The sequence below is a fragment of the Diorhabda sublineata genome, chromosome X (assembly GCF_026230105.1).
Source record: "Diorhabda sublineata isolate icDioSubl1.1 chromosome X, icDioSubl1.1, whole genome shotgun sequence".
Taxonomy (NCBI): Eukaryota; Metazoa; Arthropoda; class Insecta; order Coleoptera; family Chrysomelidae; genus Diorhabda; species Diorhabda sublineata.
In genome coordinates, this window is record NC_079485.1 from 39,815,749 (window position 1) to 39,837,317 (window position 21,569).

The window sequence follows — 21,569 nt, forward strand, 5'->3', positions numbered from 1 at the left end:
TAAATATTTCTTAAAATACCTCCCTTCAGAAAAGTTTTCAATTTAGGGCAGAGAAAAAAGTTAGGAGGATTCAAATCAGATGCGTAAGGAGGTTGATGAGATGCAGGAATGTTTTTACTGGTCGACCAAAAATATGAACTGACAAGTTCTCGGATTCTGGGCTCTCGACAGAATACTCTCTTCTTAACCCTGCTGAAGTTTTGTGAAAGTTTCAGTTGCACTCTGCCCAAGTCTGAAGCAAAATACGTTTGCACAACGTTGCTCGAGATTAATGTCATTCATTTCTAGAAATCACTTGAAAATACTGATTCTTGCAGTTGCATTCAATATAATATGAATATGTCGATCAGTATTATTCAAGGTATATATTTATTTTTCATTAGTATCTTTGCGAGCATGAAGATGTTGTTTGTTATATATATACACTATGGTGATTATATTGTTAGTATCCGTCATGTTTTTGATGTCACCGGCCAAAATTTTACATAAATCAGACTGGTATAAATAGAGTTTGAAACATATTTTTGCAAATGTATCACTCTGATTTTTGTTATATTTATATATTATAATAGTTTTTTTTTTCAATACAGGACAATGAAACGCTGAAGTACTTTTAAAATTTTTATAACAATTCCTTAAGAAAATTATTTACAAATTAACAAAACTCCTTCATTTTTGAGCGAAAATATTGCGAACTGTAATCAAAAATGAATCCCAAAGACCTGAAACAAAAATATAAATTCATTTAAGACATTTAAAACTATCATATTTTTGTACCCTCTATCAACCTATCCTAAATGAATTCTCGTCAATTCGTCAAATGAAAATTATCAATTCATTAAAACACAAATCTAGAATCTTGGCTTCAAATGATTGAGTCATTTTTATATAGGTTAGAGGAAATTTATCTAATGGAAACTACCGGTGACCTGTTGGGCGTTGAACAGAAAATTTTCTATATTAGATGGGCAAACGAAGAGTTATTTAATGGTATGAACAAATTAGAACGAAGTTTACTTTTTAGGGCTTTCAAGAAACTATGATCATCTTAACCCGATCATAAATATTCGGAAAGCAATCCGGATCCCGTTCACTGTTGTTCGGAAACTGATCGGAAAATAATCGGATCATAGCCATATGATAGGATCCTTGATACTCTAATATATCGTGGGTAAATTTAATCAGCTTACGGGTAATTTGGTTATAATTATTCACTTTATGTGGTTATCCACGATTAATTCATATGAACAGCGTAATTGATAGGTTACTGAAGCTTGCGGTCTCTTTAATTTTTGGTTTTTCGACATATAATGAAAGAGGTAAATTACTAATAACTTCTCAATAACGATAATTGAACACATAGAATAAATTATACAACCGACTGATGGTCTATAATAACAGAAAAACTGTAGCGATGTGATCGTGAAGAAACTGTAATAATTTTTAATAATAATAATTCAAAAATAAGCCGAATTTTTGCTATAAGACATTTTACCATTAATTTTTTACAGTTTTCCTTGATTTTCTTCGTTACACTATACATACTTTTGACATCTCTCCGGAAGCTTTCAGATGCCTTTTTTTTTAAAATTTCTCGTTTTTTCACGTAAGCATTCGCACACGAAGTATTCTACCTTCGCTTTGCTGTCGAATTTCAGTCCACCAAGTGCCTCTTTCAATGGACCAAATAAATAATGGTCGCACGGCGACAAATCGGGACTATAAAGATAGTTTTCAGTGTTTCCCAGCCCAGTTCACGGAGACGCGTGGAAACTTCCTAGTGTGCGAATTTCTGCTCAAAATTCCGTAGTCTTGTCGCACGAACCGAACCATTCATGAGTTATTTACTCAATATTACCTACGCTGATGCCAAATTCTTCAGCCATATCGTGTACACTACTGCGTCGATCTTCCAATATGAGTTTTTATACAGCGCTGACGTTTTTATCGGTAACACTTGTTCTGGGGCGCATATACCATAGCTATAAGTACACTAAAAAGCGAGGTTATCCGGTCCCAGCTGTTCTATACGCTTCCTAACAGACCAGTCTAACATCCAGAGCAGCCACTGTTAGGACACAAAATTTTCCGTGCGTTTATTAAAAAATTCCGGTTTATATTTGAACCACCCTTGTAATTTACAGTACTGAATTTATCTGACTCATAAAGAAAATTTTTTTGGTGATACATTTAAAAACAATCATACTATAGGACTCTTCGGAAACTCTGATCGGGTTAATCTGATCATCTGATTGTTGGGAAACTAACCCTCATCACGTTCATTGTTGTTCAGAAACTGACCGAGTTAATCGGTCTTAGTAGTATATATCAATATAATTTGTTTCCTTTGAATGGCACAAAAAGTGATAAAAAGATCCAAAAGATCTTGTAGATCATGTTTTAAATTTAAAATTTCCACCGAAAATTATTGAACGAGACGTTCGAAAACTATGATCTAAATCTCATTCTGGGTTAGGATCCGCAATCAGTTTATCGGTGATCAACCTGAACTGGGGTTATAGTTTCCGAAAAATCCTTATATGATTCAACGCGGTCGCCGAATGAATCTACCAGAAGAATTGAGCAGGAGACCGAAAACTGTCACGCAGAACGAGAAAGGATTATGAAAATTATCTTTATTTTTTCTAAGAAAGAAAAGAACGGAACAGCTTTTGGTAACGTCACAAAAACTATACGTATAAGGTTATTGAATAACAAGATCCCATGTCGTCAAAATAATTATTGTAAATAATGTAAAATAATTATTATAAGTGATATTGTATTGTTAATAATTGCTAAATATATTTAAATAGTGTTTTAAAAGTTTTCAAATCAAAACACAGCTGAAATTTTTGACAATGAAATAATGGTGTGACTTTAGAGAGAAATAAAATAGACCAAGACCCCATTGCTCGATTCTGCAGGTATGTGTTTTTATGATGAAACTTTTTTAAAATGAAATAAAAACTCAGCTGAAATTACATGTAACTAATTTTAGTATAATTAATTTGCTAATTCAATTTGTAACTATCTATATGTTTTCTTAATCAATTTTACGTCATTTAAAAGAAAATGATGTCAAGAATTGGAATTAAAATGGTTGCCAGCTCTTAGTGAGCCGCAGCGTTAGGGTTGCAAGGTGTAAGCAGGTAAATCATTCTATTGTTTTTTAGAAAATGTTAATGCCAAATTGAAGTTATATCTATACTTATTACGAAAATTCATGGTTGCCAGTTGAAAAACGGCTACAAACAGATGTTGCTATGATTTGAATAAACTACCCCCGATTAAAAAAACATAAATAGATAGTTGCAAGTTACATTAGTGAAATAATTATACTTAATACTTAACTTTTAATAGACAACCGACTGAATCGAGCAGTGGGATCATGTACAACCAGTATCTTATTTAACACAGGAAAAAACTTCACTTAAGCTTGGTTTTTGCAGCCGAAGTTAAAACCAAATTAAAATTAACCTTAAACTAATCTTTCTTGGTGGTAATTTTTTAGTTTATGCAGTAAATTAAGGATAATTTTAAATTAATTAGAAATTCCCTGTATGAATCCTTTTTGTCATTCAAGAATGGAGAGCTCCTGACACTCTTAGTGTTCCATCGTCTAAAGGACATTGCTGACTTCACACAATCAAGGAATTGAGCTAAGAAGTTAAAAGTTGGCGAAATCTTGTTATTTTTCTACCTGAACTACAAGTACTATTTCAGTGTTTTTCAGCTAGTTATTTAATTTATTAATTTAATGTTAATTCTTAATTTTGGTTGCATAAACGAAGCTTTATATCTCGACACTAATTTATTGAGGTATTTTGGATAGCAAATAGAGTTATAATGTCAGCCAGCCGTCTTTAATTTGATGAAATGTGTGTTACATTTTTTTTAAATAAAAATATTAGAATTGGAAAAACGCGTTTTATTAAAATTCAGTTATTACTCTCTTAAATGACTCATTGATACATTAATCAAAGTATCCAGGTGAACAAGACCTTCTATATTAAGCATTATTTTTATTTTACCAGGCCAAGTAACTAATGAAAGTATATACGTCAGAACGAATGGCCTTAATCGTAGTAATTGGTTGAAACGATAAGGTAAATTGAAACTGTCGATTCCAGAGTTTGGTCGAAAATATTAAATTCTTTAGCTACATTTAATGAATGAATTGTGAGAAATAAAACCAATTTTCAATCACGTACTGAAGTTCGACTATCTCCAATTTTTCAAATTTGCAAATTCTGAATATGATCAACTACAGAACCATATATTAGCTATTTTAAAATAGTGTCCATTATACAATAAATCTAATCTAAAGTCTGATACCTTAATAGAAGTAATTATTGTCTGTACTAAGATAAAATTTTTTTCGATATTTATATCTGTACAAAAAACTAGAGGTTTAGAATAGAAAAGTTCCATCATACTCTACCATCAAAGTCAATATGGTGAAATCTAATTAATTCTCCAAGATCTGCAAGAAACTTTGTTCATAACATGACTCTTGTCGATTAGATATTTGATAATGTTGATACAACTCTCAATCTTTGGCTACTTGGTTTTATCAAAGTATTAGAAAAATATTAGACAATATTAGAATTTTTTTTCTGAATGATGGATGGTTTAGCTGTAAAAGCTTCCGTGGCATTGCACTTAACTTGGTCTTGTTATTATTCATCTAATTTCTCTAGATGAAGGTGGGTATAATACAGAGAAAAGAATTTATTAATTTAGAACTGAAGTGGATCAGTCACTGTTCAAATATTTAATTATGTATAACGACACAATTAACTATACCGGATCTTTGGATTATACAACTTTTCATGGATCAATGTAAAATCTCTCCTGTTAAATGAGGCCGAGATTTGAATATATAATAGAAAGATCTTCTGGAAAATTCAAAAGTTTGTCAATTGATGCCTATGAGTTATCTGCAAAATAACATAAGTGACGAAGAGAAAATAGGCGAAAATATTACAAAGTCAAAATGAAGATGGATAGGAAGTTTTTGATTATAATATAACAGGTAAAATAAAAGGAGAGTGACCTGCAAGAACATGGATAAGTACTATCGAGGAATAACTGGAATCGATGTACTTAACGTGCAAAGAATTCAGAAATAGCCAAAAACAGAAAGAAATAAAATTGGGCGACAAATATAAAACGACGTATGAGGATAGCGACCTCAACGTTTTACCATAGCTGCTGAAATACCTACTGGCGTCTTTTGCTCCACTAGGACCTATACGATCACGATGCCTGAAATATCGAAGAAAGAAAATTTATGTAGAATTTTTAAGCAACGATTTTACATCACTATTGATTGTTGTACCTTTGAGGAATGATGGAAACGTTATTTTGTATTGTATGCTTTATTTTTATGAGAATCTTCCTCACTGATTGTATAAAATCCAACATCAAGTTAATTATAAGTCCACTAAATGGTGTTCTTTAATTTTCTGGTCGAATAATTACTTATTTTATTAGGATATGTATCTATTGTGCCCCTTTTTCTTGCTGCGGTACTGGGAATGCTCAGTGCTTACGGCTAATATATTAATCCCCCTTCTTTTAGAAAGTCCGGATGTGGGAGAGTTGTAGAGGCCAAAGATCTCCATCTTTTATTTGATACTCTTCCAGGTGTAAGTAATACTTTGTCCCTCAGTCTCCCAGATTTTGAGAAAATTTGGATGTTATCACGTAATAGAATCTGCAATCTTTGCTAAACCAAGCGTCTTCGGAGGCGGCAATGCTCTTATGAAACTCCTGTTAGTATTCGTGGATTTTACTCAGTTAGACTGATACATTCTTTCTCCTATTTGAGATAATTCCTTTCTGAGTTGAATTGGAAACAGTTTTCTGTTTGAGAATTACTTGTATAAGCTTTAATAATGTTTGGTTATTGTCCGTACACAGGTTAGTTTTGAGGTAAATAACTAGACAATAGTATATTTATTAAGATTATTTAGATTCAATATATCAAAATAGATGGTTTGGGTGAGGAAGCCTATTTCCAAAACGATGTGAATTTTTATTTAAGTGGTAGGTTGAAAGATGTTGTTCATCAAATGCTAATAACATTGTGAAATCAATATAACAGGGCATTTGTAGCCTCTGAAGAGCAGAATTTGCCATGAGGTTTAAACATAAATGGATCTATTAATGTATGGAAAGCGATGTTTGATTTCATAAATTGACTACAGTTGACGGAATATTGTTGTTCTAAGCTATTTATGTATCGTTTTTCGTATTATTGCATTCAATTTTTTGGACGGCTTTTCTGTTATTTGTTATTATATCAACAAAAAATGTTCTCTATTACAGCAAGACCACGAACAACTTGAAAATCTGAAAATATATTTTACGATCTCATTCACTGCAAGTGACCAGGACAAAAAGAAGCAGTACTCTACATCCTTACTTCACAATTCAAAAATAAAGAACACAGAACAACTTTCGGCAGTGAGCTGGACAACTAAAATACCAAACTACATATAATGGAAGCAAAACTAGTGGTAGAGATATTCTATTGAATTCGGATTGGTTAGTATACTTACCGGGTTCTTGTCGAGTTTGAACAATTTTTTGATTCTTTGTTGGTTCTCTTGATGATAATATTTCAGGATTAAATAGTACTTCTATCAAGTTCTGGAATTAAATTCTTGAAACAGTTATTCCAAGAGAGTTGGTAGTGTATATACATGAAAATTGTGTCTTTTGCATACTTGGTAAGGCAATTAAAAAAAGCATTGTAGGTAAATAAGTAATGAATAATAAATGATAACTACTCTTATAGATGTGCGAAGCAAACTAAAATATATTTACATTGATTATTGAAACCTGACTAAACGTTATTTATTTATGATTGAATCGTTATCGAAATCATTCAGTCACGATATTAAGCCATGACCAAAAAAAGGTACCCATTTATATTCCTATGAAAATCGAGAAAAATATGGTGCTTACTATGGAAAGTGCTTAAGAAGTATCCTACGATCTTTGACATTTCATTTATTATATGTCAAAAAGACGGAATAATAACATAATTGGGAGGATTTCATCGTTTCCATGTTAATAAGATACTTTCCCGATTCTTTTTTTGTCATATTTTTTATCTTTTAAATATATCTTCTAAATAACATTCCATCAGTGACTACTTCAATTTTTTTCTAGTTTGGATAATTGGAATTTTTATGAATTTAAACTGTTGATGAACTAATTCTACATTTTTCGATATGTTAAATGTGGATTATATTGATTATACAAAGCGGCATTGAAAAAATTAAGAGAGAGAACCTCATAAATACTTACATGGTAATTATGGATAAATGCGAACTTTATAGTGATATTTAGTTGTTTTGAAAAAAGTGTATGAATGAAGGAATTAATTAAATTGAGAATAATAAATAAACCTCACTGATATCAGATATATAAAACTTTACCATAAATACTGAACGAGTTGTCCCGAAAATGAATTTATACAAATTATAAACTCAAATGTGATAAAATGAACTACATAACTATTCCTTTGATATAAAATGATTTCTCTTACTATGAAATAAACACACTCTACCGTTTAAATTGCACTCGCTTCGTGCGACACCCCCAATACTATACTTTTCAAAGGGATTGCTGACGGTCCAATTGAATTTATCAAACAGTTTTGTGTGCAAACCCTGTCTACAGCGACTGATTCTATACACCGTTCACCAGGGAGTCGATCCAAAATAAAAATAGCAAGATTATCATTATCATAAATCATACCACAATAACGCCTATGCCATGTTGACGCACTTTTATCGTGGTTGCAATTTACTTATACTTCAAACATGGCTTCAACGCTAGATGAAATTGATTCTTATTTGATTCTGATTTAAGTAAGGATTATTTTATTGAAACTAATTGAGTAGCTTCATTGAATTGTATTCTACTTCGACAATGGAATATGGATTATTTTGCTATTTTGCCAGATAACCCTACTGCTAAATTCACTATTATATACTACAATGAAACTACTGAGCGATGGTAAAAAAACAAGGATTGATACGCTTTTATAGCCGAGTGCATTTAATACTTCAACAGTAATATTTGCCAAGTACACCGATCCAGGGTTATATAACAAGTAAATGCTTCATCATGACCGCTAAGTAAGTCAATACTTAGTTTACTAAATTTCCAGGAACAATGAATTTAAAACATATTATACCCGTTTTATATAAGTAGTCAGTTTCACTGAATTGGCTCAGCAGTGGTTCAGTTTCCTGATATACCATTTATACCTATTGCTCCGATGGATATTCAAAGAAGCTATATACTAAATATCTGAGGAGAAATATTGCAACACCCTATAAACGCCATAAATGGTATAGCTACAGCAACTCAAAACGATCACGTTATGAGTTAATTGGTTTTTAATTGCCCGTTGTTTCCACGCTCAATATTTTTCCTGCCCTAAGTTAATCTCTAGCAAGGGCAAAGTGAACAGAATTCTAATAGAAAGAGATAAGGCTTAAAAATGTCTAAGAAACATCAATTTAGAGTATCAGCTTGTATAGATCGAATAGAGGAGTATTTTAGAAGTTAAGAGTATAATTTCAAAATTTTGTTTTCAACTGTAAAAGTCGTGGGTTGTGCTTGTTTTTTAGTGATTAGAAAATGAGAAATAATTAAAAAAATATTAGGTAGATGTGCGGAAGAAAGTAAATATGATGCTGATGGGTCAACATAAATTCAGAAATATTAATTACTGTGAGAATTTTTTTTATAAGTAACGAATCAAAAATATGATGTATGTATCTACCAGTCTTATTAATTTATATATAATATTTTGTTGAATTTCTCATCTATGGCAATTCTTGTTTTTAGTTAAACGTATTATATTGAATGCGACAAGGCATTCTCATTCGTGTCGGAAATTCCTTCGAAATTCTGTTTTTGTTTTAATAATAAAGCGCATATAGCCAAACTGATTTGGTTTTCTTTATAAAGTGACATTATTATATATACAAAGCGTGCTTGACGACACTTGTCCCTTTATTACAGTGGAAAAGAGTGAAAAAATTAACAGGCAGTGAAAGGTGTGAAATCTACGTCAATGAGGTGTACAAATGAAAAAGTTACAAAGGCTTAGTTAAGTTTATTAAGATAATAGGGAATAAAGCTTCAACATATTAGAAACCTACTGGTGGAACTATAATTAACACTCCGTGTTTACCTTCTTTTTAGGTATTTCATCAATAATATCGGCAGTGTGAGCCGGAAATCCTTTGGCGTTTAATCCCGTAACTGCGAATACGCTACCAGCTGCCGGGCTTTCTAATTTTTCTATTGGTGTCAAATTTGTATTTGAAGTAGTAACAAATAAAATATCAAGATTTTCACCACCCCACATTGCTGATGTAACATCTTTTGCTGGTATAGCTATAATCTAAAACAAAAATCTTATGTAATGCAGTATAATTTCCATTTATTTAATATAAAAAAAATTTCAGATAATTTTTTTACGTTCTTGAATATATTGTTCCGTTCCGTCAATGTCAATGTCATTCATTGAACAGTTTATTACTTAAAACCTTGCTGCTGCTACTGTGTTAATATACTAACTCCAGTATTTTGTTCCAAGATGGGTGTTTTGAGGCGTGGAATCAAACAAGTCGAAGGAGCTTTGTCCGGGCTGTACGGGGACTAAGGGATCATCGGCGCCCCTGCTTTCACCATGTAATTGGAGACCGCAGGAGGTATGGACCGGAGCATTGTCATGGTACAACCTCCAGTTGTTAGTAACTTCCGGCAGAACGCATTGAACCCAGCGTTTCAGTCTATGGATACCAAAAAAGGGTATAAGCATTATTTTCACCTTAGATTTGTCCATCCTGGTTTTCTTCGGGCGAGAGGAATTTGGATCTTAGTAAGCACTTTCGGTACAATATTAGCGCACACTTTCTGCGTGATGATATGTTTTGGGATACACTTGAGTTTTCGGAATATTTATCATGTCGGCCAATAAATGAAAACTTCCTATTCTGACAGGACATCTGCTTTATGACTCGAAATAATCTCAGCCGTGGGCTCTCCAAGTTTCAAGCAAAACTCTTTGGTCTAAGGAGCGTTGAATTTTTACTTGTATAAGCTTGCAAAACTAATGATAGGTTTTTCCCAATTTTCTGGATTCAAGACATAACTTGATTAGACCATAATAGTATTTTTTCTAGTTATTCCACTTCTATGATTTTTATAATTGTTATATGCTGTAAGACGTATGGTTTGAGTTACCTTAAGTAGTTTTCCTGTAGTAGGGTTAACTTTAATAACAGCCCCACCGCCAAATAAAGCGATGTATAAATTATCTTCAGTGTCTATAGTCATACCATCTGGAAGCCCTAGAAAATAGATTAGAAAAGTTATTGCATTTTACATTCCAGTTATCCATATTCACAAATTGAATTATTGGGATTGCCAGCTTCCCTTTACAAGAATTCTAGCAAAAGTTACGAGGTACCATAAGTAAAATATGAACAAGAAGGTTTTTTCCTTCTAATTCCTAGTTTATAAAAACAAAATGGAATAAAAAAATTGAACCTAGGAGAAGAGAATAGGGCCGAGTTAGCGTTTCTCATTACCTATTTGCTTTTAGTTTTTGTATAATTGGTAAATATTACAGGTAATTTGTTACTTATAATGAAAACAAAGCTTATCAGTTTTAGAAAGTCGCGATGTATCTGGAAATGACAGAATCAAAGAACAAAATGAAATAGAGGGAGAATATAAAGGCATTGGGTAGTATTATATGATAGGTTACTTAGCAGGAAATTGCCTGTAGATCATAATAAATTTTTAAGTTGATTCATTAATTAATCTTTACTGTATTGGACATGTCTTCCTACTACTGCGGCAGATAATTTTATACTTTTTACATCGTGTATTATCAGGCTAATAATAAGACAAAATATGTGTGCTTATCGTCCACGAATCTGTATCGACTAAACAAATTATGCAGTGAATTTTTAAAAATACTATAATTATCTTTTCAGTTTGTAGAATTCATAGAGTTAATATCGCATTCCGATTGTTAGTGGCGATCAAATTTTCTGATATCACGCTATATTTAACGATTTGTACCCATAACATTTACTAACCAATTTAGCTAGAACTTAAAATGGAGAAGTATTGCATTGTGTGATAGTAATATTATAAATTATCATTATCATTAAGAATATATTATCATCTTTCAATTTCTGAATACTCTTGCACACTTGGTTGGTGACTTTTGTAACTTTTAATTAATTTTCTCATCAAATTGGATTCTTATGCCAAAAATTATTTTTCACTTTATAGATCGATTTTTGCTATGAACGTGATGCTAACTCTAAAAGCGCGTATGTGTATGTTAGTGTTTTTAAACAGTATTTTATTATTTGCTTCTTAGTTGAAGCTGCTATTTTAAATCTTTTATATGTACAGATGTGTACATCTGTTTTGTTTTGTAAATCTAGGACTGCACGCTTATTCTCATGCAAAGGCTAAAAAAGAAATTTATGAATCCTGGCAAATCTAAAGAGGATTATCAGATATATTTTTGTTTGTACATTTAAGTCACACATTTTAGTGGCATTTAAATACTACTAAAATTTATAATCACTAATAGTTTTATACTAAACATTTTTTACCTGTTATATTTGCCCATTTGGCGATGTCAAATACAGTTTTGTTTGTGGAAGAAATAATACCTTTTTCATCATTATAATCGAATTCAACTACTTTAAGTGTAGGAGTATCAATATAATATAATTTATTATTTGCTTTGTTCCATGCAAGACCGTTACTGTTGGTAACTGGAGCTGCCGCAACTGTGGGATTTTCTAAATTTTCTTTTGTAATTGTGTAAAATACTGCTTGGTCGGGGACGACTACGCGATTAACTTCGGATCCAATTGTACCTGAAAAAATTGTTGGTTTTAGTACAATGTTTATAAAACAGTGCCATTAGTGAAGATTTAAAATGTTTTAGTCTTGTTCCGTGGCACTTATCGTGTAGAGAAAACGCGATAAAGGAATTCTGATGTCATCTGTTAAAGTTTTAAATAAAACTTGAAATGGATTAGTTTTATTGATTATATAAAGAAACATTTTTTTGTTGTTTCGTTGTGAAAAAATAATTTCGAGTGTTGATGATTGAACATTATTATTCACGATTTATTGCCTCAAAAGTTGATATTATTGAGATTCAAAAAACGGAAAAATTAGGGAATAGGGAATATTGATACAAGACATGAGTAGTTTCTTACTTATGTGACAATGATTTCTGAAGTTAAAACTAGAAAAATAATAAATGATCATTTATAATGTTTCAGATATTTCAATACTCATTTAAATTTGAACACATGTGAGAGTGCATATACAACAAGGTTCGATATTATTTGAATACCTATGTAATGTATTATATATGAGTGGTACGAATATGTTATAGTTATTCATGATACCTGGGATATAAAAACAAAATGTAAATTTGGCGGAAAGATAATTATAGGTGTGTATATACTACTTATCGCTTAATAATTATGGAAAAAGTCAATTTTGAATCGAGTATAATTGGATATATTATATTAACATAATGTATATCAATTAACATACTTGAACATTCAAGAAATACGTTTCTGGGTTATTGCATGACGCAAATTGCATATAAATAATTTGACTGGAATTTTATTTGTGATATTCCAGAAGTTAGCATATTTTTTTATTATGCATTACGAACCAACTTAACAATATATAGTAATAAATAACAAATTAAACAGTATCAGAGTAATTCAATCAATTTACCATAGCAAAACTATATTTTTGAAAGTTTCATCCGATAATTATGATTCCAATACATTTCAAATCAATTAGCTTATGTCTTCGACAATGTGTTCATATTCATATTAATTTGACTGGGTTATCTGATACTTTGTGCCCAAAATGCCCAAAAAACTACTTCGACGAAAAGTTTCACATTCATTCCCTAAGTATATAGTGGACTGTATTCTTAAATTTATCAATCTCAATACTTTTCAATGCATCGAACAATTTATTGTTGAATACATTTTTTAACAATTTTATAAATTATATTATATATTTTATATATTTATATTCATTCCATTGTTATGACTGACAGCGTGATCGGCCAGGTTTTTCTTCTAAATCCCTCCATATTTTAAATGAGCAAGGTGCTCTAAACAATTTTTAAAAGTATTGTTCAATATTTAAATTAATATCGAGTCTACTCTGTTAAAGATATGTTTTAATCCTTTTGTATAAACAGGACTGAGAGGTATAAGAGCAAATTTTTCCTGTTTTTGTTTTGATTTTGGCTAAAGGTAGTTTGTTAAACCTATGATGATCCTTGTTGTGTCTTTCAATGTACCTAGAAATTTGGACTGGCCATTTTATGTTAGATACAATGAGAATAATAAACCGGGATATCGGGATATACCTGCAAGTAGCGGTGTTCGCCCTAAATAAGTCAAATTCTAGCCTATTTCCATTTTTAGTTACTAAGGTATCTAAAACTAATAACTGTCCATTATTTTCTTTTGTAATATGTTGGAAATTTTGTTTTTTCCATGCAAATAGAGGTTGTTGGTTTATCAACTATCTACAAATATATCAAGTGCACCTTGAACTTATCAATTATTCAATAGATAAATTATTTTACTAAAGATTTCGCATACTCATCTGTCTTGGATAAATTATATGACAGACGGAGGTATTTTATATGTTATTCTTACACAGACCTAGAATTTCGTCTCAATAATTTCCATCATGCTAACCAGCGATATAGGTAAATAGAATTTTCATCTTACCCCACCACAGTCTTCCTTGTTTGTCAGCCTTTCCATCATTAAATCTACTATTCGGAAACTTCTGACTCACAGTTGTAAGCACCTGTTGATCTCCTAGCGTATGTTTTCCATTCCATTCAATTGCAACTACGGATCTGTTCACTCCAACGAGCAACAAATGTGGATCTTTACGAGCCGGAATCACAGGCGACACATTACCTGTTACATATAAATTCGTTTTTATTGTTCGTATGTAAATATGAATATCATTTTAATAAGTAGAAATTATGTTCTGAAAAACTGTTATGTAGTTCAATATGGAAAGTGGGAGAAAAAGTTTGTTTGTACCAATAGAAACCAATAGAAGTACATTGAAAACCATTTTTAACACAAGATTCATCGTTTAAGCTTCCAAAGTATAATAGCAGTGATGTTACGTGTAAATACCAAGAAGGAATGTCATGGAATATTTGGTGTGTGTGTAAGTGACAGAATGAAGAAATTATTCAGTAATTCCTCCTGAAGTCTTACCATTTAATATAATTTTTTTCAATAATGATGATCCGTAGTGATAGGCATAAACTTCACCTGCTGGAATGTTCACGAAATAAAGTATGTTGTTCCTCCCATCCCAGTGAGGTCCCTCAGTATGTCCTATTGGGTGTGTAATTTGATGAACACATGGTGTGGTTATACCACTTGTACTGAAACAAGTTATCATTGATAGGAAACAGTAACAAATATAAACAAATCTCACAATGGTTTATAATTGATTTATCTAATTTGTAATTTAATGGTGCTTGAGAGAGTTGATTGTTTATTCGACGTCTCATTATACACGAAACACCGATAACCGTTTATGTTACTGAATATCGAGTGGCATTTGGATTAACAACAAAGTGATTTCTAATAAACTGATCTTTGTATATTTATTCGGTACTCTACTTTTGACATCAATTTCACGCCATTAACGCCACGAACCCATGAAGCTTCCCTTCTGTTTATTGATCTGTGAAATTCATTTTTTTTTTCATTCTCCCATCGCTGAGTTTCCTATTCTTATGCATTTTTCATTCGATGCAGAGTGAAGCAGAGCTGGGAAGTAGTAAAGTTTACTCGAATACTTTAAGTACTCAATATCGATACTCATGAGTATTCTCAGCAATATACATCGACAAAAAATAATGAGTCGTGTTTCATTGAGGTCTGTGGACAAAATGTTGGTACTTTGGAATAAATTTTTGTTTTGTGTACCGTTTAAAAATATGTTTGTTTTTTGTATTTTAATCTTTTAATTGAAATATTAGAAGCCAACAATTTATTATAAATCAGCGTCTCCTCACAGATAACGGATTCTAACAAAATGACTTAAAAGCTAAATTCAAAATCAATTTCATTTTTCAGTGTTATTAATTTTTGACACTGAAGTGACCTTTCTTTTACAGTTTTGTCATTTGAAATTTTAGTTCTCAACATTTTGTAGTTTTAAATTAGCTTTTACGTGATTTTCTTGCAATCTGTTATTTGACGATGATTTTTGGAAAGAAATATAATATGTAATTCGAAACTTCCCCTTATCTTTGGTTATTTGGTTTTATGAATAACTTTGTGATCTCTATCAAACTTAAAAGTGAGTTTGTGTCTCATCATATATTAAAATTTAAATGTCTGTTACTATTACATTAACTGTTCCAATTACTATAATTTCTTCTTTTCTTCTACTGACTGAATTTGAAATATAGATTGGTGAGACGCGAAAATATTACCGTCTATCTCAAGTGCAAATAATTTCAATTACCATGCACACGTTTTTGGAGAAATTCGATCAAATATGAACCTGCAGTGTTTCGCATAAATGTATGTTGAGGTAATTGCGTAAAAAATACTCAAAACAACTGTGGACCTTTATTCAGCATTATTTTTTGTTGTATAGTTAGACCATTATGTGCAAAACTCATTTTAATTTTATGAGGAATATTTATAACGCAGTATTTCAAACTCACGTTTTGTTAAAATTATGCTTAGAAGTATGTAACAACACGACTGTTGCGAAATTTATTTTGATTATTTTTTGTGAAAGTACTGGACGAAATTATATCCGAATAGTTAATTTATTTAACTAAAGTGACTTCGAAGGATACTACAAAAATTGTTTACAATTGTGTACAAAAAAGTGTTTATTAACTATGTCTAGTGAGCCAAGAAATGCAAATTACCTGCAGTTAATTGAGGTCGGGGGAAATCGAATTGTGGACTTGTAAAGTTTGGATGTCGTTCCTAGAAATTCCTAGTATAATAAACATAAGCGTAAATACTGTCAGGTGTAAACAGGTATATCATCTAGAAGAACGAGTCAGACGAGGATCAAGATGAAATTGTTTCTCATCGAACAACTCAAAGCGTGAAAGGGTCCATGGAATGTGAAGCGTTTTTAGGCGGAAAAGGTCGATAGAAATGTGTAAGAGCTTCGTAGATATTAATTAAAGTAAAATTTTAATCATTTACATATTACAAGTTTTATGATACGCCAAATATTACCAAGATAAAAATAATGTTTATTTTCTATTGCACTGACTATTTTTGGATATATAGAAACGCTTGTTTGATGAATAAATGTAGTTGACAAATATTGTAGAATACTACTCCTTTTTTTAGATAATATAAATGATGTTTCCATGTTTAATAGTTCAAATGACTTAAAGTTGAGAAATATATTTTTTCTGATTGCGATATTTTCACTGCAAAACAACTTTATCTGCATACAAGTACATTCATACACAATTTTCCAGTTGTCAATAATGGAAGGAATGAATAATTTATCATTCGTGATATGTTACAGAAGTGTTGGATATTGTAATCGTATATTTTACAGCGAATACGTTTCTAGAATTGAATGATTATCAAGAATACTATCCAGAAAATCGATAAATGCCAAATACATATTTCACATCTGTGATTGTAGAAACTTCCCTCAATAGTTTTTCATCTTGAGAGCAATTATGATACTAATAACAAAGTGAATGTACTGTCCTATTGAAGATCAAACATAAGAAGTAATACGACAAAATGTAAAGAGTTGGTTGGTTTGAAAAAATATGGAACGAATATAAAGTTATTAATTTCATCTCGCTAGTTTTAATATCAGGTGTTATTTATATCAGTAGACAGATTATAATAAAATTGGTTACGATCTTGAAAACTGTTGCAATTTTTTTCTCATAAACGCAAATAATTTATACCGTGACAATTATGGAGGTCAGTAAATCCGGTCTTTTGTAATACGATATTACTGAGAAACTTTGTTTAATTTCTATTTTAAAGTCTTTTTACCAAATCGCGTTTCTTAATAAATTTTCTCTTACTTCCAGTATTTGGTTTTATGGTTATTCTTGACATTCTACGTATTTTGGTACACATTTTGCTTGCTAATTCTCTTGCAGTACCACCATTTGCCGTAATGTTACTAATATAATCTAAGAGTTTTCTATGACCTGATAAAAGTCAGCCGCTTGATATGGGAATAACATTGCATTTAATTGTGTTTGATTTTAGATCAAATAAAACATTCTAAATTAGTATACAGTGTCTTATTTTTCTTTTCATAAAGTTTAGAATTAACTTTGGCAAAAACAAATGAATGAAAACCACTTTAGCGTTGTGAATGGAAAAGTCACACTTTTCATTTCAAAATCTATACGCTAACTTTCTAAAAAAATGAAGGAAACACCGATTAAAAGTATTTGAAAATATCGTAAAATTGGTATGTTGGTTTTTTTGAAATATTCCAATAATTGAAGAACAACATACCACCGACGCATTTATTCAAAACATCCATAACTATTTTTATAGGAGAAAATAATAAATATTTGCTTTTATTGCTTGAATCAATCTCCATTTTAGAAAATTTAACATGTTTCTCAGTTAATTTTTAATTACTTTTAAAGTAAAATCACGTCTGATAATATATATTTGCTTTTATTTTTTGAATCCAAATCTATCATATTTAAAGGTTGATTTTTAACAATGTTGATATTTGTTTAGTTAGAATTAAACACGTATTTTTGGTTAGTGTAGAAATATAATAATTAAATGACAAAAATTAAGTGAGCACTTTTGTATAACTCATATTGGCTCTAGTTATCTCTCATCTCTTATCAGCTTGTTTCATAATCTTCATATTACATTGAGTGATGAATTTATTAATAATGACGGATCATTTTATATTTAAATCAACGACAAGTTTTTAGATAATCATTATAGATCTAAAATTCAGTTTTTACAAAAAATATCATAAATTCCCGTGTTATTTTTTTAGCTATTAAATCGACTTTTTATGATAAATAATTACAAATATTCTGGTATCAGCGACAAAACGTTAACAAAGTTGCGTTTGCCAAATTCTATGTCATTCTCAACTAAGGGAAATATGACGGTTTTGTTACACAGAATAAATCATAGTTTAAAGAAAACTCAAAGCACGCTTATATAGTTTATGAAACTACAAATTTGAAAAAATAATCCATAATATTGAAAAGCAATTAGTGGTACAGAGTTCTAAAAGCTTGTGATGCTCAATATTAATAGTTTTTCCCTAGTTTTATTACGAAATGCAAAGTTATTTCAGAGGTGGTTGGTAAATATACCAACACTTTCAGAACCATAGCATTAATTTTCTCTTAAGTTCTGTCATTCTTATATTAAGAATTATTCTTCACTTCTCAGTTTTATTAACAATGAAAGAGTGTTGTTTATTTTAAGCAATCAAACCCTTCTTCTATTTGTATATCGTTTAACGACCGTACTTGGCCAAGTGTTACTGTATCAGCTTCTCCAGCAGCAAACAGCTGGGGACTTTGATAAACGAGACCTTTATACATGTTGTGGACGGCGCCCAGAATTAAATCAAATTACCCAATTATTATATTGTCATCGGTTCTTGATAAGTAAGCAGAATTTAAAATCCGTACAAATAAGCTCCTTCTTCTAGTTTAATCCTTTTTAATCGACCGCTTCTAATAAATTTATCCAAAAAAAAAAAAATCATTAATTATCTAGTGTTTATTTATTTCAAATGAAGTAATTACTCGAACATCTGATCAATATGATCAAATTTACACGTTTTTTGTCATAGTGTAATTCATGCAAGCACTATTAGCACCAGAAAATAATTCAGGTTAGTGGCAATAATTTAGCTTGTGGAGGTTAGTCTCCCAGGGGTGAGTTTTGAAGCCGTCTGTATTATCTGCCACTTGCCTATTGATGAAATTACGCAGATCAGTTGTCACGAGAGAAATCAATTGAATTGAAATTTTCGTGGAATTGAAAAGCATATTTTTCAGACTATGACTTTTACTAGGAAAACAAGTTCGTGATTCAACTATGTTTTTAATTAAATACACTGGTTTCAATCGAAATATGAATGAATTATGTGGTTTTCTGATCGAAACTGTTTTCAATTCAATAAAAAAAATTTACAATTCACTATTAAATATTATCGAAAAACAGATATTATCCATTTACACAAATATGGTAGTTGCGAATGTCGTAGATTCCAGTTGAATAAAAAAGTGTAGCGAATGGTATAAAAAATCAACTCACCCCACGCCAATAATGGCCAACACAATATAGAAAAAGGTCCACAACATGTTACCACTTGAATATCCAAACCGCGACTGATCCAATTAAAAATAAGCTTATTTTTATATATTCAAAAACGTAAACAATTCACTGGATATATCAGGAGTGTACTCTATAGAGTCAACCATTTAAATTGACTGATTACAAGTTAGTAAGGAACTTACTATTGTCGCGTATACTGTATAATTATAAAATGTTGAATTCTATAGACACGGAGCTGAATTAGTAAGTGTTATTCTATTTACTACTGAAGGCTGGCGGTTTCATCAGTAAATATTTCTGTTTTTAATGTCCAAGCTAACAGAAAACAGAAAACCAGAATAACTGAATTACTAATTCAAATTTAGACTGAGATTCAATATTTGATTAAGTACGACATATAGAAAGATATTAAGGAAGCTAATTTCGAATGCTTATATAACGTGTTTAAAACATACAATCAAATGAGTGGATAGATACTTGCTTCTTTTTCGGAAAATTCTTCTCCATACCAAGTATTTTTATTGATATCCTGCTTAACAAATTCAGATTGTACTTAAGAAATTTCAAAGATTATTATCTGATGGAAACTATAAAATATTTGTACATTAAGCTAGTTTATTGTTTTATGAAGTAATTTACCGTTAATGTTAATATTTTCAAAATTTGATGGAGTAATTTTTTTTTATTATATCAATATTAGAAATAAAAAGCAACCCAAGAAAATTTAATTGCTTTCTTTTATTGAACACGTTCATTTATGAACAATTTTTAGAATTTAAGTAAATCCAATAAGCTTTTTGAATTCTCCTTCCCCAAATGTCATATTGCTACACATATATTGTTATATTCATTTGTAGGATTCTCTCTTTTATTCGAAAAAAACAAGCTACTATGTGTAGACATGAAACTTTGTAAAAATTAACAATGTGACTGTGACCACAAGAGGTGTTAAATCCCACAATTCCTATAAAAATGTTGAATATACTTCCAACTGGCAATGTGCCATTTTATTGACAGATTTGAAAGTTGCAGTATGAATGTCTCTAAGCGATCATCAATTTTTTGCGAGCGTTTTTTGTTGTATTACATCCTTTTATGTCATAACACCACTTTGTGCAAATCATTTTATTATGACTGCAGCATTTGTTTCTTATAGAATCTTTAAGTTTCAATGTTGAAAACTTATTTATTGCCTTTTTATTCTATCTTGGCATTTTGTTCATTCATTTGTGAGTAGTTTCAAACTTGAGCAGTGCGAAGGATACAGGTCCGGTCTATTGGCAGAAGAGATGTAACTAATCTACTACATCAATCACTGCTGATATATTTTAAGTCAACAACCGTATTGGTCGTTTATATATACGGGCTGATATGTGCGATTTATCATCATTATTTACTCGTTCAACTATCAGTATTGTGGGTAACGCTGAAGTGTTTCGATCTTTTTCTTGGGATGTATTAGTTTTCATAATATTTGGACCTGATTGCCTGCACTATTTTCTTCCTTTTTTTGTGATGTGAGCTTTAGTATTATGTTTCTAATATTTTTCATATTTCCGTCAATTTCTATTTAGTTACATGAATATTATTATTATCATCCTCAGATCATTTATATTAGTAGGTTCGCATTTCTGTGATTTCATTCTCAATTTCAATTTTTAAAAGGATTTAGTTTTTTCTGTATGCCTAATTTTATTCTATTATGTTTTCTCCTTCCCTTTTCTGTACATTTCTACAGCTGATTGTGCCAATGATCTAGAAGTATAGCGTTATTATTTTGAAAATAGATTGCACATGTGCATTCGCTTCAATTTGTCTCCTTCCCAACTGATCACAATTTTTTTATAGTTTTCTAATAATTAACAGTTTCGATATGTTATGCTACGTTTACATGCTTGAAAAATTTCGACAACTTTTCACAAACATAAGCGTGAAAGCGGTGTGCTTGGGACCGATTCAGGCTAGTGTCTATTCCCATGAATTTTTGATATCCACACCATTTTCTCTACCATAACTTCCTTTGTTTATGTTTATATTTTAAATAAAAATCTGTCATACTAAACATAATGTCCAATACAACGCCATATTTGTCTGCAACGCTTGCCTGACCAGAACACATTA

The 21,569-nt window shown here is 30.8% G+C and overlaps 1 protein-coding gene across 2 annotated transcripts; it reads right to left on the minus strand.

Moving 5' to 3' along the window:
• Positions 1-608: 608 nt before the first annotated feature.
• On the minus strand, positions 609-19,619 carry LOC130451168 (regucalcin-like). Of its 2 annotated transcripts, XM_056789999.1 has the most exons (8): positions 19,428-19,619; positions 14,361-14,533; positions 13,851-14,048; positions 11,676-11,945; positions 10,282-10,388; positions 9,224-9,436; positions 6,567-6,657; positions 609-722 (listed from the first exon to the last, which is right to left on the minus strand). In XM_056789999.1, exons 1-8 carry the CDS (start codon positions 19,472-19,474, stop codon positions 670-672), a joined length of 1,152 nt encoding a protein of 383 aa, XP_056645977.1. In that variant the 5' UTR covers positions 19,475-19,619; the 3' UTR covers positions 609-669. The 2 variants fall into 2 exon arrangements, with proteins under 2 accessions (XP_056645977.1, XP_056645978.1); XM_056790000.1 differs by lacking the exon at positions 6,567-6,657.
• Between the last annotated feature and the right edge of the window lie 1,950 nt (positions 19,620-21,569).

Bases quoted from the DNA above. Each gene is read 5' to 3' on its own strand.
- LOC130451168 (XM_056789999.1), bottom strand. From the start codon at position 19,474: ATGTTGTGGACCTTTTTCTATATTGTGTTGGCCATTATTGGCGTGGG. The intron at 14,534-19,427 runs GTGAGTTGATTT...AACTTGTTTCAG, and splicing joins TTGGCCATTATTGGCGTGGG to TACAAGTGGTATAACCACAC. The intron at 11,946-13,850 runs GTAAGATGAAAA...CAATTTTTTCAG, and splicing joins ACAAGGAAGACTGTGGTGGG to GTACAATTGGATCCGAAGTT.